The sequence below is a fragment of the Hippoglossus hippoglossus genome, chromosome 22 (assembly GCF_009819705.1).
Source record: "Hippoglossus hippoglossus isolate fHipHip1 chromosome 22, fHipHip1.pri, whole genome shotgun sequence".
NCBI lineage: Eukaryota > Metazoa > Chordata > Actinopteri > Pleuronectiformes > Pleuronectidae > Hippoglossus > Hippoglossus hippoglossus.
The window spans coordinates 3,562,422-3,585,630 of NC_047172.1; the positions used below are offsets into that span (position 1 = coordinate 3,562,422).

General features: G+C 42.0%; 2 protein-coding genes across 4 annotated transcripts; both read left to right on the forward strand.

Moving 5' to 3' along the window:
- The first annotated feature begins 3,280 nt into the window (after positions 1–3,280).
- LOC117756497 (G-protein coupled receptor 151) lies at positions 3,281–7,751 on the forward strand. The gene is made up of 3 exons (XM_034577044.1): positions 3,281–3,350; positions 4,814–5,026; positions 6,664–7,751. The coding sequence occupies exons 1-3, from the start codon at positions 3,281–3,283 to the stop codon at positions 7,749–7,751; spliced, it is 1,371 nt and encodes a 456-aa protein (XP_034432935.1).
- Positions 7,752–15,982: 8,231 nt separating this feature from the next.
- mavs (mitochondrial antiviral signaling protein) lies at positions 15,983–23,195 on the forward strand. Of its 3 annotated transcripts, XM_034576081.1 has the most exons (6): positions 15,983–16,104; positions 18,379–18,501; positions 19,031–19,205; positions 19,615–20,096; positions 20,130–20,540; positions 21,490–23,195. In XM_034576081.1, the coding sequence occupies exons 2-6, from the start codon at positions 18,379–18,381 to the stop codon at positions 22,201–22,203; spliced, it is 1,905 nt and encodes a 634-aa protein (XP_034431972.1). In that variant the 5' UTR covers positions 15,983–16,104; the 3' UTR covers positions 22,204–23,195. The 3 variants fall into 3 exon arrangements, with proteins under 3 accessions (XP_034431972.1, XP_034431970.1, XP_034431971.1); XM_034576079.1 differs by having other exon boundaries at positions 19,615–20,540; XM_034576080.1 differs by lacking the exon at positions 15,983–16,104 and adding an exon at positions 16,124–16,219 and having other exon boundaries at positions 19,615–20,540.
- Positions 23,196–23,209: the final 14 nt, after the last annotated feature.

Below are 23,209 nucleotides of genomic sequence, written 5' to 3' on the forward strand. Positions count from 1 at the left end.
ATGTTCGTAGAAACGTACATAGGAAAGACGTTTTTTGATTTATTGACAATAAGAAAGATTTAGATGATCATCGTTTTTTCCTCCTTTCTACCACAAACAAAAAGTCATTTCTACATAAATACTGATTATTTTTCTTCGTGCAGTTGGACCCATGAAACTCTTACATGTGTTTCTACGCTCGAGCGGCTCTACAGTTTAATTGCAGAGGCTTAATTAGGACTAGTAATGACGGCAAATAGCTCTGGCCTCTGATTGGTTGAATGTGCAACAAGCTGCCAGTTGAGATGAATGTTTATGACACTAAATCCTTAGACTCTGAAGCTTCAGTATTTATTTTCAGAAATGACAGAACCAGACGGAGTCACACCGACACATGGTGGAGCTTTTTAGGATTTTATCAGACGGACGTTAGGAAGGAAATCAACTTCTTGAGACGTGGAGAATGTGACTGTGGGTAATTCAAGATTATTGCATATCACACGATAAAGTAAACGGCTGAACAAAGTGTAAAAATATGCAACATATAACTTCACATTCAACTTAAAAACATAAATGATACATGGGACCTTTCTAGTCTTATCGACCACTCAAAGCATTTCACAGTACAAGCTACATTCACCTATTTACACAAATGCAACGCTACAATATATTTGGACTTTTTTCTATCCACACACTGTCAGATGTCAGGAGCAATGTTTAGCATCTTGCCCAACGACACTTCGACACACTGACGGAATTGAACCACTGACCTTCTGGTTACTGGACGACCCCGGCCTTTGCCTCCTCAGCAACAGCCACGCCAACAAACTACCAGCAGCCGTAAGTGGCAAAGATAAAGATACGAATACTGCGAGTAAGTACGGGAGATAAACTCAATACTTAACTGTGCGTCAGATTAAATCTCAGTATTAGATCTGTGTTGTTAAACAGAGACACCGTCCTCCTCCTGTTTATTATCGACCTTGTTCTTTGTGGTTTGCTGTAGTCAAAACACAATCTCTTCATAAAACTTTTGTAAACTACTTTTTTCCTATTGAATCCACTTCAGTGCAGTAAACTGGTTCCGGTCAATCCTCGGTTTCAATTCAATTCAAATTCCTGCTGATTTCACTTTGTGTCAAGCGACTGTTTTCGAATCGACTTGTGAGTGAACGTCTCCATCTAGTGGCTGAGAGGCGGAAATGCTTTTGGCCTCAGTCACACAAAACGTCATGTGTCGCCCTCTACTGGTGAGATGTTGGTACTGCCACAACATCCCTGTTTTACAAGAGGTGAGATGCTGTGGATTTTGTTAAGTGTTGTTTCTAAAGCAAGGAAAGAAACTTTGAAACTCAAACACTAGATTAACCTAAGTTTTAATTAGCTGAATAATAATGAATACGATCTAATCATACAAAGAAAAAGCTTAATTACCAGCAGATAACACATCATATTGTGGGTTATATGTCGGTTCATAATTTAGTTTTTGCATTGTTGTGTAATATTGCTCAGATTGTCATATTATGGGATTAAAAATAAGATGTTTTGACAGTAAAAAAAGAAAATCAGACGCCTGTAAGTGAATCCAAACATCGACCTTTTACATGCTGCTGTGTAGCGTGTTTTTTTTCACGTCATGGCAAAATTTGAAATGATGAAATATATAATATGGGATGCTGTGGTGAAGGGTTTCCGTCACATGGTGGCGCTCTTCTATCAGTAGCTCTATAGATCAGGTCTGAAGCCCAGTGAACCTCTCAGTGTCCCGACTGTCACGACCTGTCACCGCAAAATCCTCCATTACAAAATCAACTCATTTACCAGCATCTTAAAAGTCTCTGCTGTGATTCTTTACCTTTTATTATGGAAATCAAACATTATTTTTATGTAATATTTGAACTCTCCATGAGCAGAAATGTTCCTTTCTCAGTGTTGTATTATTATTTATTAATGTCGCTCTAATGACTTTACTTCTGTACCGTAATGTAAAAATACGAAATAGTCCCTGTTTTGTCTGTGTTGTTATTTATTATTATATTTGGCTATTACAACAATATTTTAACGTCCAGTTCGACTTACACCTGTGATATAGATTTATTTTATATTTTCACACAACACACTGGCCCAAGATGAGATGATCCAAAGACTTTTTTCATTTACACAAGTTCTTATTGTTTAATTGTGAAGGTGAGTTTAACTCATTCAATTAATTGACCTGTTCCAAATATCTGAGGTGATTTAAACCCATCACATAATATACGACTGATGTAATAATCTTTATGTGTAAAATATTATTCAGAAGAGCAACTAAAGAAATGAAATAAATCTCAAGTGAAGCAAAACACAACAAGAATAAAATATGAAAGTAGCATCATCTGTCGTCTGTGTTTGTGAAATTATTCACATTACCTCGGATATTTTGGGAAAAATAGCTGGATTCCTTGTGTTTGCAGCTAAAAACGCTTTTATTAAATGTGACGTGTAATAAGCCGTCACTGTCCGAGCCTGGATCAGTGATGACAGCAGGCGGCAGGAAGGCACAGCGGGCTGCACCACAGAGCTTCATCTGCATAAAAAAGCAGCGTTACACCAGTAATCATTAAATAGCTGGAATGAAATTCATTAAAACCAATAACCTATAATCTATAAGCGTTGATATCACATTCCCAGTCACTTGTCTTTGTTTATTTCTTTGTTTTTGTGATTAAAGAGGGAAAAAATAAAAGCCTTCATATTTACCAGCTCCCCCTCACACACACACACACACACACACACACACACACACACACACACACACACACACACACACACACACTGTATAAGGAAAAAAAAAAGGCCTGACATTAATTATTTGCTATTCTGCAGGCGGGAGTCTGCCCTTTTGCTGAAGGGACTCATTTATCCCTTTGCGTGATGCCTGAATCAAATGAACACAAACAATGATGAAGATAATAATGTTTCCCTGCAGCTCATCACGAACCAACAACACATTCATTCGCACACGCAGGGAAATTAAAACCGTCGAGGAGGTGAAATTCATCTCGAGCGCGACGGGACCGTCACGAGCAGCTTTGCAAGTCAAGTGGTCTCCATCCACAGGTTGTCGTGGCAACTGTCAATCTCGTCAACTATAGGAGCGGCTCGACGCGGGCGGAAGTCACTCTCCATTTGGCGGGCGGGCGGGCAGGGGGGGGGGGGGGGGGGGGGGACTTGAAAGGAGTCACTTTCCATGTGAAGGCCGGGTCGCCACATCAACAGCAAATTGCTAATCGCTTCTCCACTTGTGAGAAATAACATCAATATGGAGAAGCTGGTGATCTATGTCGGCGGTTACCTGGGGAAACCTCGTCCCTTTGTCAACTTTGATCTCTGTGAACGACGCTTATTACAAAAAGCAGCGTTTGCTTTTCTTTGATTCTGTAAAAGCTTTTCCGCATCAAGGGATTCGAGACGGACATTTGTCCTGGCAAGCTTGGCTTCTAAGGCCAGACGTCCCCGTGGTTAGAAAACTACTTCTGCTTTGTTTCTACTCCGGGACGTCTCCAAAGGGGACATTACTGGAGCTCATTTAGTCTTTGGGTTTTTGTTTGTGTACTGAACCTCCCCCGTCCCTTCTCTCCATCTTTCTTTACTGCTACTCTGTGCGTCGCTGGCTCGGCAGAAGCCTTCGGGGGGGGGGGGGGGGACTATGAGGGATCTAACTCTCACACAATACTGATGCAGTGTAGACCGGAGTGGCTGGTGGAGGCAGAGAGGAAAAAAGAAAATCATACGGACATTTGCACTTGTGTCTCAGCTGGTCTGGGTTGAAAGAGCCCCAGGATTTCAGACCCCTTCATCCTCAGAAAACCCCGGCTGAGAAACGGTTCGGGTTCAAGACGACTCGTGGTAGAAAATAACATTAAAGCAGCTTTTAGAGGTAAATAGAGCTCGTGATTGACAGAATGAAAACACCTCAGGAGGACGAGGCCTTCTTCAAGTCATGTTCACTCCCCCTCACATGAATACAGAGTTTCTCAAAGCACAGTTATTCATTTCATTCATTCAAAGAGTTCACAGCCATGTTAGCAGCTCAAAAATGATTTTGTTGTTGATTCCAAGGAAGTGTTGTCCTCATCTTTTTAGATTTAAGTTCTGTGTTCGACACAATAAATCATGTTAATTAGAGTCTGACACATTTATAGCCTCACTACAGGTAAACTTCTGTAAAGTGACTGGAACCAAACTTACAACAACAACAACAACAACAAGAACGACAACATTGTGCGATGAAGCATTATTTTAGCAGAGCTCGTGTATTGATCAATTTACCTTCAACAATATTGTTTGGATTATTATAAAATGTTAACCAGACGTTTGTGGTCCCCAGAGGATCAACCCTTCAGACTTTGATCAAACCTTTGAATAGCACCATCATCAGGCCGGAGTTTCTAATTGACCAACACTTGGTCTAATTGACTTTCTGATCAGCCTCAGATACAGTTTACCTCACAGTGCATTATAGTTTACAGTTTGTACTTTTTTGTTTTTGATATATTATGATGCAACATGCAGGTCTCGTCAGGTTAGAACCCTATAAGTCAAAAGTACATCTCTGTGAAAAGAACTGCGGATTTTTAGTGTTGTGTTCATGTTTGCACTGATCGTTTTCCTGTAGGGAAATCAGAGGGAACTGCTTGTATTCTTAGCCGTGCACAGTCCACAACACATCAATTATCCCTGATTGCTGCACGCTGCGAGGGCAGCACCCCTGCTTGTGCTTTCATCCCTCTAAATACCACCGGAGTCTTTTTCTACCTCTGAAATCACACTGTCGTATCTCTTCATTCATTAGATCTGGAGCTCCAGAGTCACTTTAAACCCACTCTATCCGTCCGTATCTCTCGCTACTTCACGACGCCTCACATCTCCCTAACCCCATACTGCGATGGTGGTACCGGTCTCCTAGCAACCAACCCTCTTGGAGGAGGTGACAACATTTGCATTGCCACCACCGCCACCTCCACCCCCTCCCTCCCCTTCACCATCCGGATGCTCTTCAAGTCAAGTAAACACTCTTGGCTCTGCGGTGCAGTCGGCACTCCGGCATCAGGGTCACGGCTTCGGCCTGATAAGTGGCGTGAAATGAAGTCTTGTTTTGTTTGTTCACATTTGAATAAATTAACTGCTTTGTGAATACGCCCAGTAAAACAAGACACAATACGGTTAATTCAAGTTTATTTGTGGCCCAATATCTTATTTCCCAAATACAGAACTTGTTAAATAAACATGTGATACACCAATTCAAGGGTCCATGCTACAAAACATTTACTTTGGGTGTTTCTTTCTAAAGAGGGCTATTTTTATAAAGTTTATAAATTGTAACTAATGGTTTAATTGACGGTGAATCAATCATTTACCAATACTATCATGCATGATCCTGATTACATCAAGAGGATCAGGATCAGGCCCGATCAGATCTCCTTACATCTCTACTTACTGTTTGCTAATAAATCAGCTGTAAACTACATCTTATCTCATTATCGCATTAATAAATGCTCACTGTTTTTTTTACTTTCAAATAAAGTCTCAAGTAGAATAATGATAAATAGTGAAACATAATTGTTGCAGATGCACAAAGAAGGGGCAAGAAAAAGTCAATAAACAGACTCTAGTTATATAAACCTACTTGAGTAGCTATGATGTGCTTCTGGTCGAACAAGTCAAGCTGTAGAAGCAACAAAAAAACCTGCATGCAGTGAATTAAGAAACTTACTCACTTTGAATGTACTTCAAAACACTTTTAAAACTTGAATACACTATAAAAGTGCAATGTTGTACCTTAGATACTAAGTTGGACCCTCTGTGGATCCACTTGTTGTGTAAAAGATACACAACAATTAAGGAGATTAAAACTTGGCTTTGACAAAATGTTCAAGATGTTTTTAAACATTTCTGTCAGTTTGCAAATCTGGGGGAATTGTTGGCATCAATTACAACCATACTTATTATTTTTTACATCATTTTTGCAAGTAGAAATAGATTAAGGATGAAATTAAGGCTCATTAATAATCAGTTAGTAAATGGTTTCTGTCCCCATTGAGCAGTTGCATGCCTTCCAGCCACACTCCAGTTCTTGCAGCCTGGTGTGATTATTATTTAAACATTGCATATGGCGGCACCACGCGCCATCTGTTGCGGGTTTTTCCATATTGAAGTCAGTAGTTTTCTCGATCTAAAGAGAGGACTAAAAGAAAAGAAGCGTCAGAAACCTCCTGTCCCCTCTGACACGACACAGCTGCAGCCCCCGATTCCCTCTGAGCTGCTGAATGTAAATCACATCACGCTGCGCTCACATTTGGGCTGGCTGCAGCCTGGAGCCATGCACACTGACAACATGACGTGAGTGGTTGACGATGCTAAATGGCAGCACTTGAAATAGCCTACCTGCCGGTCTGCGCACACACTTGCTGATACGATCGCGACCCCATTAGCTGCGTTTCAGCACCGAGACGCGCTGGACAGCTCCTCTGTCGTTTTTCCTTGACAGAAGAAAAAAACAAAAAACAAAAAGTGGAACAAAGACAAACAACAGACTTTTTCATTTGATTTTATCACAACATTTTTTCACTTCGAGGAGTTGGAACTTTTCAGACATGGATTCTAATCGACCAGCGAACGTCTCCTCTTTTGATTTCGTTGGAGGAGTGCAACTTCTCCAGGGGGAGGACACCAGAACAGCCATGCCGGTGATCCTGATCGGGATCTGTGTGTCCGGGGCTGTTGGGAATCTGCTCGTGTTGCTGATTTTCATCCGAGACTTCAGGAACGGAAGAGGCTCCGAGGTGAAGGCGCTCCTCGCCTCCCTGGCCTCCACGGACCTGGTGATCCTGCTGCTGTGCGCCCCGGTGCGCGCCGTCACCTACTACAAGCAGACCTGGACCCTGGGGAGCTTCGTGTGCAGCACCGCCGACTGGTTCCAGCACTCGTGCGTGGTCGCCAAAACTTTAATCCTCGCGGTCTCCACCAGAGCCAAGCACACGCTGGTCCCCTGCGCCGCCACGGGGCCCCTGCACAGCCCGACCTGGATCCACGGAGCCCTGGCGTTTATCTGGATTGTGGCCATGATGCTTCCGATTCCGCAGATGCTCTTTGCGTCTTTGCAGCCGTATGGCCGCGACACCATCTGCGTCTCCGAAACGCCAGCGTGCGCGTCTGACTTCATGAGTTTGTTCTATAAGATTTACCCAACGGCGACCTTCTTGGTGCCGGTCATCTTTACGCTTGCCTACTACACCAAAACTCTGCACGCTGCGGTGAACCACGCACCCAGCCCGCAGCAGCAGAGCAAGGTCACCCTGGTTTTGCTGTGTCTAAGCGGCGCACTCGGGCTCATGCTGCTGCCGGAGTGGGGGACATTCACCTGGATGAGGCTCGGCTACAACAAACCTCCTGTGGGTTTGATCATCTTTGCGCAAGTGCTCCTTTACGCATGCAGCTCCGTCTCCCCGGTGATCTTAATGACCATGTACGACGATGTGCGCCAAGGATTGATCACCATCTGGTTCGTCGCCACCTGCAGAAGCTCCAGGAACATCCCCAGGATCAACAAGTGTCCCAAAACGGAGGGGAACGGAGCGGAGGTGGGAGCCAACGCCGTCGCCAACGCGGTCCCCGGCGAGCAGGACAAGACCTTCCCGGACGTGGAGCACTTTTGGACGGGGCGCAGGAATACGCACGTCGAGGAGGAGCAGGACCCGGTCCCGTGGGAGAGAGAGGAGAAGATGCTGTAGAGAATCAGACGTGAAAGTGTCTTTTGTTAGAAGACTTCAACTTCTCAGCCGGTTTCTAGTTTGTTGACCCACAGTGCAGACCCTCGTTGAAAGGCTGTAGTGGCCAGTTTGCTGTCGTGAGATTGATTAGATGTAAAAATGAACTTGTACACTCTCGTGTTTTGATGTTACAGATGTTTCTACTGTAGAGAATCTACTTTGAATATTTGCACTGTCGTAGATCACCTTTATTAGAGGTTTGTACAGAGATGAATCAAATGTAAATATCCAGGACACTCGAGCATCAGAGGGTTTGTTGTGATTGTGTATGTGTTATGCATAACGTGGATATTAAACCATTCTCAAATAAGGACTGCTCTGCTCTTCTAGTTTTTTCAAAAGCTTTAAAAACACTAGCTTAATCAGGGATGAAACACGAACATCAAATCTCTCCATTTAATTCAGGAGGCTGTGATATGACAGACGACGTGTACACAGAGATCGTTTCACTGTATTAAATTCACGACTAATCCAGCTGCACATTTCAGGTCAAGTCAATCATCATATTTCAGTGGAAAGCAGCAACACTCAGGAAGTCACGGTGCAAAATCAGGTCAATGTTTCTCACTCCATTCTCCTGCAGTCTGAATAAAACTTTAGGTGCATGGTGTTATTACATCTTCACATTTTTACTTTAGTTTACTTAAAGCAACCTAAAATCCTTCGTGAAATTTTTCACAAATAAAACTACAAAAGCATTAACATAAAAATATACTTTAACTACCAAAAGTAGAAGTACTCATAATGCAGAATGGGCCATTCCAGAGTGACAGATATCATATAATTAGATTTTAATTATTGATGCATTACATCACTTTAATGATGCAGCTGCTAAAGGGCTAAAGTACCTCACAACTATAAATTATTTATAACTGACTGTAATGTAGTTGTTAACAGATGTAATGGCATTCTTGTGTGCTTTTCCAATTAAATACTTATTTTGTATTTATTACTTTATAAATATCTGCCTTTCATTACATTGTCATTTAATATCTTTGTATTCAGATTCCATATTTGTGTACAGAAACAGTTGAAACAATTACATCCACAAATGTACTGGTTGTGTTATTTATGAAGTAATGTGATGTAAAGTTTATATTGCTCATAAATGATCAAAATTAAATGTTGCATGCAAATTAATAAACACTTACATGTAATTATAACAACCTTAGGATGTGTTATAAACAATCTATCACATGTCAAATGGATTAAATTAAAGGTTAAATAAAGGTAAAGCTTTCCTAACAAGTATAAAAGTACAATTAAAGTAATAAAAACCTCTCTGAGTCATTATTAGAACGTTTGATAATTTTGTATCCTTAAATAACTAAAGCAGCTTATTGACATTTTAAACAGTGGAAATGATGAACTGCATTTTGGGTAGATACATAAAAAAACAGTGATAATATTTCTCAGATCAGAAACAGCCGTGTCTGAGCAGATGGTCGGACGCATCACCGCCTCCAACGCTGCCACCGCCACCGTCATGTCACATGACCTGCGTTTGCCGTCTAACCTTTCAGTGGTCGTGTAAAGAAACCAGCTTTTAGTCGTCTGTGTGTTTACCAGTAAAGCGGCGGCCGCCCGTGGCTCAGACGCCCCGGCAGATTTGACATTTTAGAGAAAAGAAAGGTTACAGGTTGAAGAGGAAAAAACACGAGCCTCCAAAGCTCTTCAGTACGATTGTGCTCCTGCACATAATTTATTCATTGACAATAAACCATGTTTCCAAACGTCTGCCCTTGAGTCACTTGGTTTTTCATTGACTGCGTTTCTAGAGTTCTTCATTATAGGCGGATGTGACGCAGCCTCACTCAGACCATTCACTTGACAAATCCACCAAATTAATTATCACACATTTTCTGCCCTCCATGTTTTCTCCTAAATTAATTAAAGATAGAGACGGTGTCCTGCTGTCGACAACGTGCTGACGACCTTTCAGAGAACAAACACAACCTGAGAGACATGAAGTCAACGACGCTGAGGGACGGACAGAAGTGAAAATATCAACCAACTCACTCTGTAGATAGATTACTACAAACCTGTTAAAGCAGCAGCCTGTTTTTTATAACTTCATGAGATGAGATGAGATGAGATAAAAGGAGATTAGATTAGATGAGACGAGGGATGAGAGATTAGATAAAATGAGAAGAGATTAAATTAGATGAGATGAGATGAGAAGAGAAGAGAAGAGAAGAGAAGAGAAGAGAAGAGAAGAGAAGAGAAGAGAAGAGTTGAAATCAAATGAGATGAGATGAGATGAGATGAGATGAGATGAGAAGAGATGAGATGAGATGAGAAGAGATGAGAAGAGAAGAGAAGAGAAGAGAAGAGAAGAGAAGAGAAGAGAAGAGATGAACAGTGATACACAGCAGATATAGTTTCATATGAAAAAGCACAAGAGTAGTTTGAATGGAATACAAAAATATAGTTCATAGAGATAAGATAAGTAACCCTGACAGTCAAATACCCACAAAAGTACTGATATAATCAGAATAAAACCCAAAGGCTTAAAGAAAAGTCTTGTTTTCATCTGTCAATTCCAGCAACTGCGAGGGTAAAAGCAGCTTCGCCAGCTTTTGACTTAATCCTTGAAAGGACAGTGTCAAAAGGACGTGTCAGACTCCGGCTAATAATAACCAGGCCGTTTACAGCTTTATAGACAGGCCGGAGAAATGTAGAATTCAATGATGAGTTCAGTCGAAGCTCAGGAACCTGCAGGAAAAAGATTGAGATTCTCAAACCGATTCTTAAGTTGGTCATTGGTTTATTCTGGAGATACAACTGGATTCTTGAGTTTAGATAGATAGATAGATAGATAGATAGATAGATAGATAGATAGATAGATAGATAGATAGATAGATAGATAGATAGATAGATAGATAGATAGATAGACAGATAGATAGATAGATAGACAGATAGACAGATAGATAGATAGATAGATAGATAGATAGATAGATAGATAGATAGATAGATAGACAGACAGATAGATAGATAGATAGATAGATAGATAGATAGATAGATAGATAGATAGATAGATAGATAGATAGATAGATAGATAGATAGATAGATAGATAGAATGATAGAAGGATAGATAGATAGAAGGATAGATAGAAGGATAGATAGATAGATAAAAGGATAGATAGATAGATAGAAGGATAGATAGAAGGATAGATAGATAGATAAAAGGATAGATAGACAGATAGAAGGATAGATAGAAGGATAGATATATAGATATAAGGATAGATAGATATATAGAAGGATAGATAGATAGATACAAGGATAGATAGATAGATAGAAGGATAGATAGAAGGATACATAGATAGATAAAAGGATAGATAGATAGATAGAAGGATAGATAGATAGATAGAAGGATATATAGATAGATAAAAGGATAGATAGATAGATAGAAGGATAGATAGAAGGATAGATAGATAGATAAAAGGATAGATAGATAGATAGAAGGATAGATAGATATATAGAAGGATAGATAGATAGATAAAAGGATAGATAGATAGATAGAAGGATAGATAGATAGATAAAAGGATAGATAGATAGATAAAAGGATAGATAGATAGATAGAAGGATAGATAGAAGGATAGATATATAGATCCAAGGATAGATAGATAGATAGATAAAAGGATAGATAGATAAACAGACAGATAGAAAGACAGATAGAAAGACAGACAGACAGACAGACAGACAGACAGACAGACAGACAGACAGACACAGACAGACAGACAGACAGACAGACAGACAGACAGACAGACAGATAGATGCCTGCACTTCGAGGTTAAAACCGTAGTAGAGATGTGACCTTTGACCCCGATGGTGTGTGAACTATCCAGGACCCTGATCATTCACACTTTCAGAACAGTCGACACAGGGTGAGGTCGAGGTTGAGACAGGTTTCATCACCCAGAGCGATGTGTGACAAGTCAGCCGTCTCCTCACAGAAAGACTGAGGCTGAGTTTGAAAGAAAACACCCTGACTGTCTCATAAAAGATCTGCCTGAGTGTTTTCTCTCTCCTGTATTGAACTAGATGCTTCAGGGATGTTTAAAGAATGTAAAATTGCACAGAGCTCCATGTTGCCTACAGAGCTTCAAGCTGTTTCTGAGGAGGCCGAATTACTATATAGAAATAATTTATCATGCAGCTTGAACACGATTACAATGAAGTTGCTGGCTACATTTGAAGAAAAATGTGTTAAAAGATATCATGTTGAAACTAAAATGACGAACATATATTCAAATCAAGGACATTTATAGCACTGAATCTTATGTAACAGCAAACCGAGGCCTTTAGATAGTCGAGGGTGTTTAGTTGCTCAGCTGAGAACAGGATCTTTCTTCAGACCTTCGATGTTGGTCGATTTAAAAACATCCCTGAGGACGACAGGATGTGTGAATTGGGTCAATTACAGAAAGAGAGGCTGAGCATGAATCACAGTTTCCTCTGTAATGTGTCTTATTATGAAAATCTTTATTATTTGAAATGAAATGAAAGCAGAAATTGTTCTGGCGCACTGATGATGACAGATGGGAATGGTTGTTTAATTTGAATTCTTATAAGTTGGTTATCTTTTTTCTAAATCTTGGAAAAAACGTCAGGATTTGATTATTGATGTTATCGATGATGCTACTCTGGTTTCTTTCTTTCTCTTTTTGTTCTTTGTTCTAAATGATGGAATTATCATCATGTTCTCAGAGTTTGTGGTAATATCCACGATAACCGTGTTGTTCAATGGAGCCGTGATGCTTCGTACATTCTGCTTCACTGGGTCACATAAACATAATTCTGGCATAAAAGTGCCCAGGCTGCCCTGAGGCGGATAAACTCTGTGCCACTTCCACTCTCCATGTCTGCTCCACAGAAGAGGAAGAGCTCCCTTCATCATAGGCAGACATGTCAATGAAAGCCGTCTCATCCATCATTCATGCAGCTAGGGAGCGTTTTCATACGTTGCTTCACCGTCTCTCCGCTAAAGACTGAACTGACGAACTTTAACCGCTCTGAACTCTGACAGCTCGCGAGCGGCTCGTGAGATTAGAAAGTCAGCGTCCATTAGCAGGAAGCGAAAGAGGGAAGAACAAGGTGTGATTTGATGGCTGAGGTGGTTTTAAAAGAAACCCTGCAACCTCCAGCTCCTGTCGCCGCAGACGGAGGAGGACGTCAGCCAACACAAAGCTGATCCACTAGTAAAGCCTGAGATGGAACACTTCTGTGGCCCCCACATGAGACCTTGCAGGGAATTTATTTTTCAACATGAGTGCTCCGTGGTTGCAAAGCTAAAGGGCTGTGAAAAGAGTCCGGTCCTGCTCTTTTACTGAGATGCACATGATGTTTTTTCTCCCCACTCAACCATGATGGGCTGTTGCTGCTGCCTCGGGCTCTGTGTGTCCTCCTTCCTGCTCAGGAGTGTTTGCCCTGCAAGATGTGAAAGGTTTCAGTCAAACAGGATTTACTGAGGGTTTTCAGACTCTGTTCTGAGCTGCATGGAGAGAGTGGCAGCGGGGGGTTTATCGCATAAAGATGGTTTAGTTCAACATCCATTGTCAGATTTTTTTTAGTTTCTGCACTTAGATTTTTGTTTTGCTTGAAGTGAAGAAGTAAACCCCGGCTCCATCTGTCATCCGAGCCGGGGAAATCCAGTCTGCTCAGGTGTACAGCTGCATGTTCAGGTGTTTTTCATCACTATCAGAGAAAATACAAGAAATAAAGGATAACAAATCACAGCTATGTTCAAACGAATGTAGCGAGTCAGAGCCCAGAGATATGTTTCTCACATATCCCACATATCTCTGGGCTCTGACTCTCTACATTCGTTCGAACATAGCTGTGATTCGTTAGTTTCGAACATAGATTCTCCAAAAGTGAAGCCAAAGCCTCTTGACTGCCCCCTGGTGGCTGGCTGCAGTATGTCAAAAAAACGCACCTCATCTAAGCTAAAACGTCAAAGTACACGTCGATTACATTTTTCTCAAAGATGGATTCTGTCACTTTAGGTTGTTCTTATCACACAGACGTTCAAGTATTTATTTTTCTGGTAAGTTTGGTTTTAATTCGTCATTTAGGGGACCTTGATATCGCAGCTACGCACAATTATGTCTACTACGCAGAAGGTTTGGAGCCGAGGTTAAAGCACCTTGATCTTTAGTCCCATAAAGCTTCAAAATACCTGCGTCCTTGCAATTGTTTAGGACAGTTTGTCTCTATAACTTCCTGGAAGACGTTGATGTCTTGAAATGTCATGAGATCTATGAGAGAAAGAAATGTTTTACTTCAGGAAGCTCACACAACACATATAATTCAATAAACGATAGAGTGTTTACCTGAGCATCGAAGCGGAACGTCTTTAATCCCCGTTTAACAGAACTGCAGTATAATGAACCGACATCCTGTCCAATACTATTATCCTTCCCATAATCCTCCAGTAATTCACTGGGGTCCTGTTCATGTTGGTAACTCGCTGCTGGTAAAACAAAGATGAGCATTAAATGAGATCCCTGTCATGCAAAGACACGTCTCCTCTTAATGCAGAGTCGTGCTCACTTCAGTCAGAACAGCTGAGGGAAATATTCACGTTTTAACTGTATATTTCATACTTTTATTTTGTACAGCAGACGCCTCCTGATCCAGTGTGTGAGTGAGTGGCGCCATCTTGTGGTTTAAAATGAGTTTAGGCCAGGATTGTAATTGGACTCGGTCATATATCTGCTTTAAAACTGTATCTTACTCATAATCCAAAGTCGTATGACTATCATGTTTTTTTTATTATTCAGCACCTATTGGGAGAATGCAGACTCAGCTACCTCAGCTATTATTTTATCCGTTTACACTCTTTAATTTCCCTGCAGGGATCAATAAAATCCATCTTATCTTGTGTGGAAACTCTTCAGTTATCAAGCTTTAAAGATATACGACAGTAACGATGGTCATGTGTTCAAATAACATGACGCCTGCATGACACTCACACGGAGAACATAAAACAAACATTTATGAAACATAAAAATGCAGGAACAACTGTTTTTTGTGTGTCTGTTGTCATGCGATTGTGATTTTAATCTTCGCTCTTTTTAGTATTAGCATATTCCTGCACCAGGGAAAACCCGCGCCGTGGGTTTGAATCCCTGTCTGTGGCCTTTCTGTACGGTTTACATGTTACATGTTATATGTATGTTTGCTTTTCCCCTGCAGGGTAACTGAGCTGAGTTTAGGTTGATTGACACTCTGAGGATGTGAGGGTGAATATTTTGTCTAGACTATATATAAACAGGTTGTAGCCCTAGACTATATAAACTCATTGGATGTATACTAGTAATTTAGTTATATATTTTATATGCATAGATAAGATGGTCCTCTCTCTCCATCCCTCTCTCTTTATCTCTGTCTCCCCCCTAACTCTCCCTCTCTCTCTCCACACCCCCCTCTCTCTCTGTCTCTCTCTCTCTCTCCCCCCTTCTCCCTCTCCTTCTCTCTCTCTCTCTCTCTCCCTCCCCCTCCCCCTCCCCCTCTAACCCCTCTCTCTCCCCCTCTCTCAACCTCCCCCCCCCCTCTCTCTCTCTCTCTCTCTCTCTCTCTCCCCCTCTCTATTTCTCTCACCCCCCCTAACTCTCTCTCTCTCTCTCTCTCTCTCTCTCTCTCTCTCCCCCTCTCTATTTCTCTCACCCCCCCTAACTCTCTCTCTCTCTCTCTCTCTCTCTCTCTCTCCCCCTCTACCCCCTCTCTCTCTCTCTCTCTCCTCCCCTCTCTCTCTCCTCTCTCCCCCTCTCTCTTTCCTCTCACCCCCTAACTCTCTCTCTCTCTCTCTCTCTCTCTCTCTCTCTCTCTCTCTCTCTCCCTCTCCTTCTCCGCCCCCCCCCTCTCTCTCTCTCTCTCCCCCCTCTCTCTTTCTCTCACCCCCCTAACTCTCTCTCTATCTCTCTCTCTCTCTCTCTCTCTCTCTCGCCCTCTCTCTCCCTCTCTCCCCCCCTATCTCCCCCCCCCTCTCTTTCCCTCTGGTTATTTCTCTCTCCCTGGGATTAGGATCAGGGATTAGAGACAGATGTAAACCTAAATCTAATTCCGGTGTCATCCATCACATCGGAGGAAGAGGTCACAGCTAGGGTCGGGATTAACAGAGAGCCACGCCCCCCTCCTCGGCCCCTAGCGTGGTCCCCATTGGTCCGAGCCTTGAGTGACAGCGGCCTGGTCCAATAGGAGGTCGGAACGGGGCTGTTGGCCGGGCGCAGATGTGAGAGCAGGTTCCAGTCGGAGCAGGAACAGCAGCTGAGAGGAAGTCACGACCTGCGGAGGCAGAGAAACACGAGAGGTAAAGTTACACGACAAGAAACAAACCTTCTTTGAGTTTATCGGGACTTATCACTCACGTTTTGACCGAATGTGCGAGTTGTTGTTCGGCAGCGGAGTCAGGAAACAGCGGTGACATGAGCTAACGCGTGTCGTATCTATTACTGTGTAAAACTAGCTTGTACACAACTTTTAGCTAATAATCCATATTACTGGTGATGTTCACAGCATGTTGTATTGATCACAGGCAGTTGTGAGTCTCGTGTGTGTTGATGCAGCCTCACTAACATTTCTAGTCAGTTAATCTTTGTTAAAAAATAAGCTTTCCGTGTATTTTCCACCTATATTTGAATTATCTACAGGCAGGTTATAGTCCCTGTTGTGTTATTTAAGCCTTTCTAACCTTTTCAGTCACTTAAATTGTATTTATATTTATTTACAGGCAACTATGAGACTATTAGCCTCTGTTGTTTATGTGTAGCTTGTTATTTATAATCCTCTCCATGTCCTGTCACTCATAAATATGCATGAAAACTTTCCTCATGGTATTACGCACATGTATAAATGTCTGGTTGACCTACTGAGCTTTTTTTTGGGGGGGGGGGATTGGTTAAAAATAAGATTTAAGGGATTATTATTAGATTTTGAGTTAATGCTTGAAATTGAACCTTTTGGAAAGCCAAGGACACCGGCACTGGGACCGTCCTGTCGGGCCTGTTTTAGAGGTCATTCCTTTGGCTCGGCTCCGTATAATGTGCCCTTGTGTCAAGTTGTTTATTTTCCTCCCTCGCTCCCTCTCACGCCTCCTCTCTTGTCTTGTTAATCTGCCGTCTCTCATCGCTTTACACTCAGATGCAGGCTTGAGAATAATACACTTTCCCCATTCCTGCACAGGCCAGGACCCACTGCAGCGTCTCTACCTTGCAGACTGTGCGTGTGTCAGGTAGACCATGGCCTCTGTGGGCTAATGATACCGCGAGGAAGACTTTGCTCTTTGGCTACAGCCTCTTGACTTTTATTCCATTCTGTCAGACGGTGGCTGCTGCTCCTGCTGCTGTCGCAACACATGCAAAGTTAACTTGACCTGTTTGACGCGGCCGCTGGTGTGAAAAACGTTTCCCGTGACTGAACCTGACATCAGATTACTTACCCTGACTGTTTGGGTACAAACAAAGTGAAGGTTTTAAGGTGTATTCAATACAAAGGAAGTACGCCCACGCTTTCTCATTGACCCAGAGAGGCAACTGTGATGAGTATCTTCTGGTGAACTGGATAACCTCTAAGTTTCAAGAGTTCCAGACGTCTTAAGGTGAAGGACCACAGCAAACATGGGAGCGAAATGCCGTACTCCACAGATCAGGATGCAGGTCAGAGGTCACATTTAAAAACATCTTATTGAAGGTCGGCCGAGGCGAATAGAGACGAGCAATACAAGTTACCATTTTATAAAGTCATCCAATGATGAAGGCATATTATACAAAACTTAATACATGTCTGAATAAGGATTGTCAAGTGTCACATGATATATTCTTGTGCAATACTTTCCCAAAGAAAGACCGTCTGTCTCGGAGCTGAAAGACACCTGTGTTATGCCTATTTAGTTCCTTCGTATCTTTACGTCCTTGGTTGTTATGACAACAGCTGTTTCTTCTCGTCTTCCCGGGCGTCCTTGAGACAGACAATGATCTGTTGCTTTTTAGTGCCCTGCTTGTAAGTGACCGGTGGAAACACTGCCAAACAGAAAATGAAAGATTCCTTCACAGGCACAGGAACGTGTGGGTGTGTGACGTTTGAGACATTGCTCGTTTAAGGCTCAGATATTAAAGGTGGAGGTGGAGGTGATTAATCAGTGACAAGTCCGAGCCTGTTCAGCTGCAACCTTGAAAAGTAGGAGTGTTTCTCTCCCCTTAAAAAAAGAGTCAAGAAAAGGGTTGTGGCTGTGCAAAGAGCCACAGCCCTACTTTCAACTGAAATGCAAATGAAACATTTTAATTTTTCAACTGATCTTTACTTTCACTTTCACTTTCATTTTCATAGTCGCTAGATTCAAAATCCCCTCGTTATGTCTGTGTTCATTGCAGACAACAAAGATCCGGTTTCCTAATTGTGTTTTTCAGATACTTTCACATCTCTCAAGTTGAAGGAGAAGCATAGAGATCGAGAGTTTGAACAAGGGGCCTTTCCTACTGATGCATTTAAATGTAGAGTGTCTTGAAATACCTCTTTTGCAACACTACAAAAACCTTTTTGAAGTCTTCAGTATCTCTGTGTTTTTGTTCACACTCTCATTTCACAGATGTCGTTTGCCAGTGACAAACTCTACAATGGATATCTGCGGCGGAGAATGCCGGCCATTGTAAGCAAGGTGAAAGTGAGAGAAGTAATCATCCATCTGCCGTGCTTGACCACTCACGACAGGGTAGGTTTCATTAGGACGTGTAAGGATTAGGATTTAAGGTTGTTTAAATAATGTTGAAATAGCACAATGCATTTGTGCTAGTTTTCCAAAGGTTTTTTAACTGTGTCAAGTGTCTTTCAGCATTGGTAGAAGCGCAATATACAGTATATAATATGTATTATTATCATCATTATTATTATTATTATTATTACAATTATGGTGCCAATTCTTGAGTATGTCAAATGTTGCCTAAAAACGAGATATCACTCATGAGCTTTGCATAAATCAAATTCACATTTCCAAATGATTTAATTAGGGAACAATCTGATCAAAGAATTCATAAACAAGGCAAACAAATCTGATTGGATCCTGTCTTGATACAAACATTACAGTTGGTACAAGTGTCAAGTCAAATTATTGTTTAACAGGATATTGACATTTGGATTAAATTATAACTAAAAAAAACAGTACATTTAAAACTTGAAAGTCATCAGTTATCCGTTACTGCTCTGATATGGTGTTTGTGTTTTTTTTGTAAATGTAATTATAGGAAAACATAGAAGCAAAAAGAGAGACTAATGGGAATTATGATGGCATGGTGCTGCTTCTGGACTGTCTGAAGAGGAGAGAGAACTGGCCCGAGCAGTTTATCGAAGCACTGGAAGCGTGTGAGCAGACAACCATAGCAGCTGAGATCCGAGCTGAGTACGACGCTCTGAGAGGCAGTAAGTCAGCTAATTAACTTCAATCATTCAATCTTTTCATTTTCATTATTTGTATTAATTATGTGATATAATTAATTTAATTTAATGAGTTTGGTTGGTTTGCCGTTCAAACCACAGTTTAAATTCAACCATCTAACAAAATGTAGAAAAGTGCGTTCCTCTACGAAGGGACACCCCTCAACAGACAGTTCAAAATAAATAAATAACAGCGGAGGGAGAACAGCTGGGTATTTAAGAAATCACAAGAAAGATGCATTCAGCTTTTTAATTTCATTTGTCAAAACACAATTGTCTGTAGCATCTGTCTGAGTGTGAGAGCTCAAAGTTTCGGATTTCAGGATTTCTCTGAGCTTTAGTCATGTGCGAACGTAACTGGTTTAAATGAAACACATTGTTTGCTTTGCCCTAGATTCCAACCCCAGCTCCCCTTCATCAACTGTAATCAGGGCACACGTCCATCCAGCACCATCTGCCAGTCATCTGCCCATTCCAGAGAGCGGCGCTGCTGCTGCTTCTCCACCAGCTGAAGCATCAGCTCCTCCAGAGCCAGCTGCTCAGGCCTCGCCCCCGCTGGAAACCCCCGTGCAATCAGAAGCCCAGAGCTCAGCCGCCGAGCAGGCCAGCTTACCAGAGGCTGTTCCACCACCCGAGCCTGTCCCTGAGCCTCCACAGGCTACTCAGATTGAAGTGGTACCCCCTCCGACAACACCTCCTCCCTCCCCTGTGACCCCACACACTCCGGCCAGCACACCCCCGAGACAGGTTAATGCTCACCAGGAGCCAGAGGAAAACTCTGAGTCAGACATCCAGGATATCTCTAATGGTGACTGCGTGATTCCTGATCAACTGAGCGCACGAGAGGGTGAGGTTGCCGTCGACTCTGAGGTGACTCCTCCCCCATGTGAGTTGGACGCTCAGGTCCAACCGGATCCTCTCCAAACAACAGCAACCACAGAAGTGGCCAGCACACCACCGGAGGAAGTTAATGCTTACCAGGAGCCAGAGGAAAACTCTGAGTCAGACATCCAGGATATCTCTGGTGATAACGTTGTGATTCCTGATCAAGTGAGCGAGGAAAAGAGCGAGGTTTTAGTCAACTCTGTGGTGACGCCGTGTGAGACGGACACTGATCCTGATCCTCTCCGAACAACAGCAGCCTCAGAGGTCAGTCCACCTCAGAGTCCAACTCAGGCAAACTCAGACGTAACCGACGGATCCTCTTTCCCCATACTGACCCCAGTGAAGCATCCAGTACAGGACACCACCCCCCCTGAGGATAAAATACCTGCTGAGTTCCTGGAGCCTAAAGAGACGTCTGAGCCTCCGATTACACAGGTGAATATTACATTATGATTTTCAATCTACATTATAATGAACAATATAAAGATGAATTATGTTTTATAAAGTTATTAATTTAAAATGGGAAGCTGCCGCACACTGTCAGTTGCTGCTTCTCACTTTATTAACACTATTTACAGACTTTAGTGCAGTTGAATGCAGTTGTAACCTTTTTACACTTATTTATAACTTATTGTCTTGTCTAGTTCTTCTTTTTCCATTTCCTAAAATATTCATTACATGACCAACATACTGAAAAGTCTTGCCCATGCAACACATTGCATTCTGCTGTATTATAATTCTGCTATAATTGCTGTTTCCTGCTTCTCTCCCATTGACGTCTTTGTTATTAACCTTAACGTTAATCCATTGTTTTACTGGGAAATTCATGTATGGAACAATAGAAACCACTAAACAGTAACAGCACCAACAAAACTGTACGGTAGTTGAATTTTTTAATTTCATTACTATTATTGTTTTTTAAATATTAGTTTCCCCTCTATAACTAAATAACAATATAAATATTTACTGTAAACACCTCCTCTACACACAGCCCTGCAATATCTCCTGTTGTAAAGCTTTCAACTTTCATTTAATTGGGTTGAGTAGTTAACTATTTGATGCTTCGTCACAAACACTGTGAGGGGAAACAGCAGAAATAAAGAGGTAGTGATACAAAGAAATATACCAGGATGCTGTGTGCACATATTAGATTTTTGCACCATAGCAGCTTGTTGTCAACACTGTGCCAATACTCCTGTGTGTTGCTGTGAATGTCTTATTCAGAAGGCAGCGTTTTCTCCCCACACGGGATTAAAATCGATCAGAACGTGGCCTTAGATTGTTTTATTCGTATTCAAAGTTTTTTCTATTGTTTCATCGGCCTTCCTTCATATATACAGGCACAGAATATATAACAAATCATCAACCTCCATGTCTCCTGCAGGTTGTTGAAAGCAGCCCACAGACAGAAACAGCACCGACAGCCTCCCCCTTGCCTAGCGCCGACGGGATGGACGCCTCCAGCTTTTATGACGACGCTTTGTGTATGAGCAAGCCTGACCCTCTCATCAGCTTCCAACCAGAAGATAACAACAGTCCTACTCTCCCTGCATTCAACCCACCAGAAGAGCCGTACTCTGGTGAAAGTGAGCGTCTGGAAATAAGCGGTGCTGCACCGGATGATGTTACAGTTTCTGCATGCTCTGCTATCACCTCCATCACCACTGTCTCCGGGCTGCCATGCCAGGAGAACGGCATTGCATTTAACCACGATGAACTGGGGGAGAACCACTACGAATCTCCTTGTCAGAGTCTGGAAAATCAGGAGGTGCAGGTGAATGTGGTGCACGTATCTGAGGAGCCGTCCATCCTCAACCTGGATGGTCAAATCCCAGCACCGCAAGCTCACCTCATCAATGGAGAAGCAGCCAGAGAGATCACTCCTTCCCCACCGTCCACCACCACTGATGAGAACCCCACCTCTGATAAGAGCTACCTCCCCCCTGAGCCTGCTGAGATCACACCAGAGCCGAAAACACTGCCTGGCTCAGAGGAGGAGTCGGCCCCTCGCACCTTGCCATCTAATAGGAAGTACATTCTGACTGCGGCAGGAGTGGGCGCCTGTGCACTGCTGATGGCGTGGAAGTTTAAGAATTAAGAGGATTTAATACCTTTAAAGGGAGAAGATTAGGCTTTAAGTACAAGAGGATCTTAAGGGTATGGTGCCTTATTGTAGTCACTGGACCTGGATGGCGTGAGGCAGCTGTATCATAATTATCTATAGTAATAATAGCTGCTAGACAGTTCAAATACAAGCATATTGGAGTGAGTTTAGTTGGAGACTCTCAATTGGCTGTATTTGTGGGCATGTGTGATACGCTGGCGACCTGCCAAGGGTGTTCCCCGCCTCTCACCCAGTGTCAGCTGGGATTGGCTCTATCCCCAGTGCCCCCAATGACCCTCAAAGAATAAGTGGTATAGATAGTGCATAGATATTTGGTTTGTAGTCTGAGAGTGTGTATTAATGACAAAAATGTTTGTATGTTCATTTGTCTGATGAGCAAGAAAAGGCTGTTGTTGTTCCTCCAGTGACGATTAGGAGGAATGAGGTTTTACTGAATGTGGACTGTGGATGAAAGAATACCATCATCACACACATTGTTCCTGCTGATAAGTGGGACATGGGATGAAAGTGAAGGCTTGTGCACTGTTTGTATTTATTTGTACATATATAGATATATATAAACATTATATGAAAAGTATATATTTTAAGAATTAATAATGATGAATTGATAACATTCCAAAGCGCTCGTAATGTCTCAGATACTCCGCACCCAAAGAGTCATTCAGCCAAACACTTAGTAGTCATTCATCACATATTCATTCATTCATTCATCACATATTTTTCATATTTATCCAGTTCATAGTCTAGACCAGTGGTTTTCCAACTCTCTTTAAAACAATGACACTTTTTCAGTCATGGCACTGTACCCCAGTTTCTGTCTGAGACAGCAAGCGTGTTGTGTTAGCTGTTTAATGTATAACTGGGTTTTTAATTGGATATTTTTGGACTAATGTATTTTGTGAAGCACTTATCGTTATTATTTAGTTTTAATGTTTTAAAATGTAATATATAATGTACTACATTGCATTGGTTCTATTAG

Coding starts and splice junctions, on each gene's coding strand:
- LOC117756497 (XM_034577044.1), top strand. CDS start 3,281: ATGGAGAAGCTGGTGATCTATGTCGGCGGTTACCTGGGGAAACCTCGT. Junction 3,351..4,813: donor CTTTGTCAACTTTGATCTCT/GTGAACGACGCT, acceptor TTCATTCATTAG/ATCTGGAGCTCCAGAGTCAC. Junction 5,027..6,663: donor CCGGATGCTCTTCAAGTCAA/GTAAACACTCTT, acceptor ATTTCGTTGGAG/GAGTGCAACTTCTCCAGGGG.
- mavs (XM_034576079.1), top strand. CDS start 18,379: ATGTCGTTTGCCAGTGACAAACTCTACAATGGATATCTGCGGCGGAGA. Junction 19,206..19,614: donor GTACGACGCTCTGAGAGGCA/GTAAGTCAGCTA, acceptor GCTTTGCCCTAG/ATTCCAACCCCAGCTCCCCT. Junction 20,541..21,489: donor CTGAGCCTCCGATTACACAG/GTGAATATTACA, acceptor TGTCTCCTGCAG/GTTGTTGAAAGCAGCCCACA.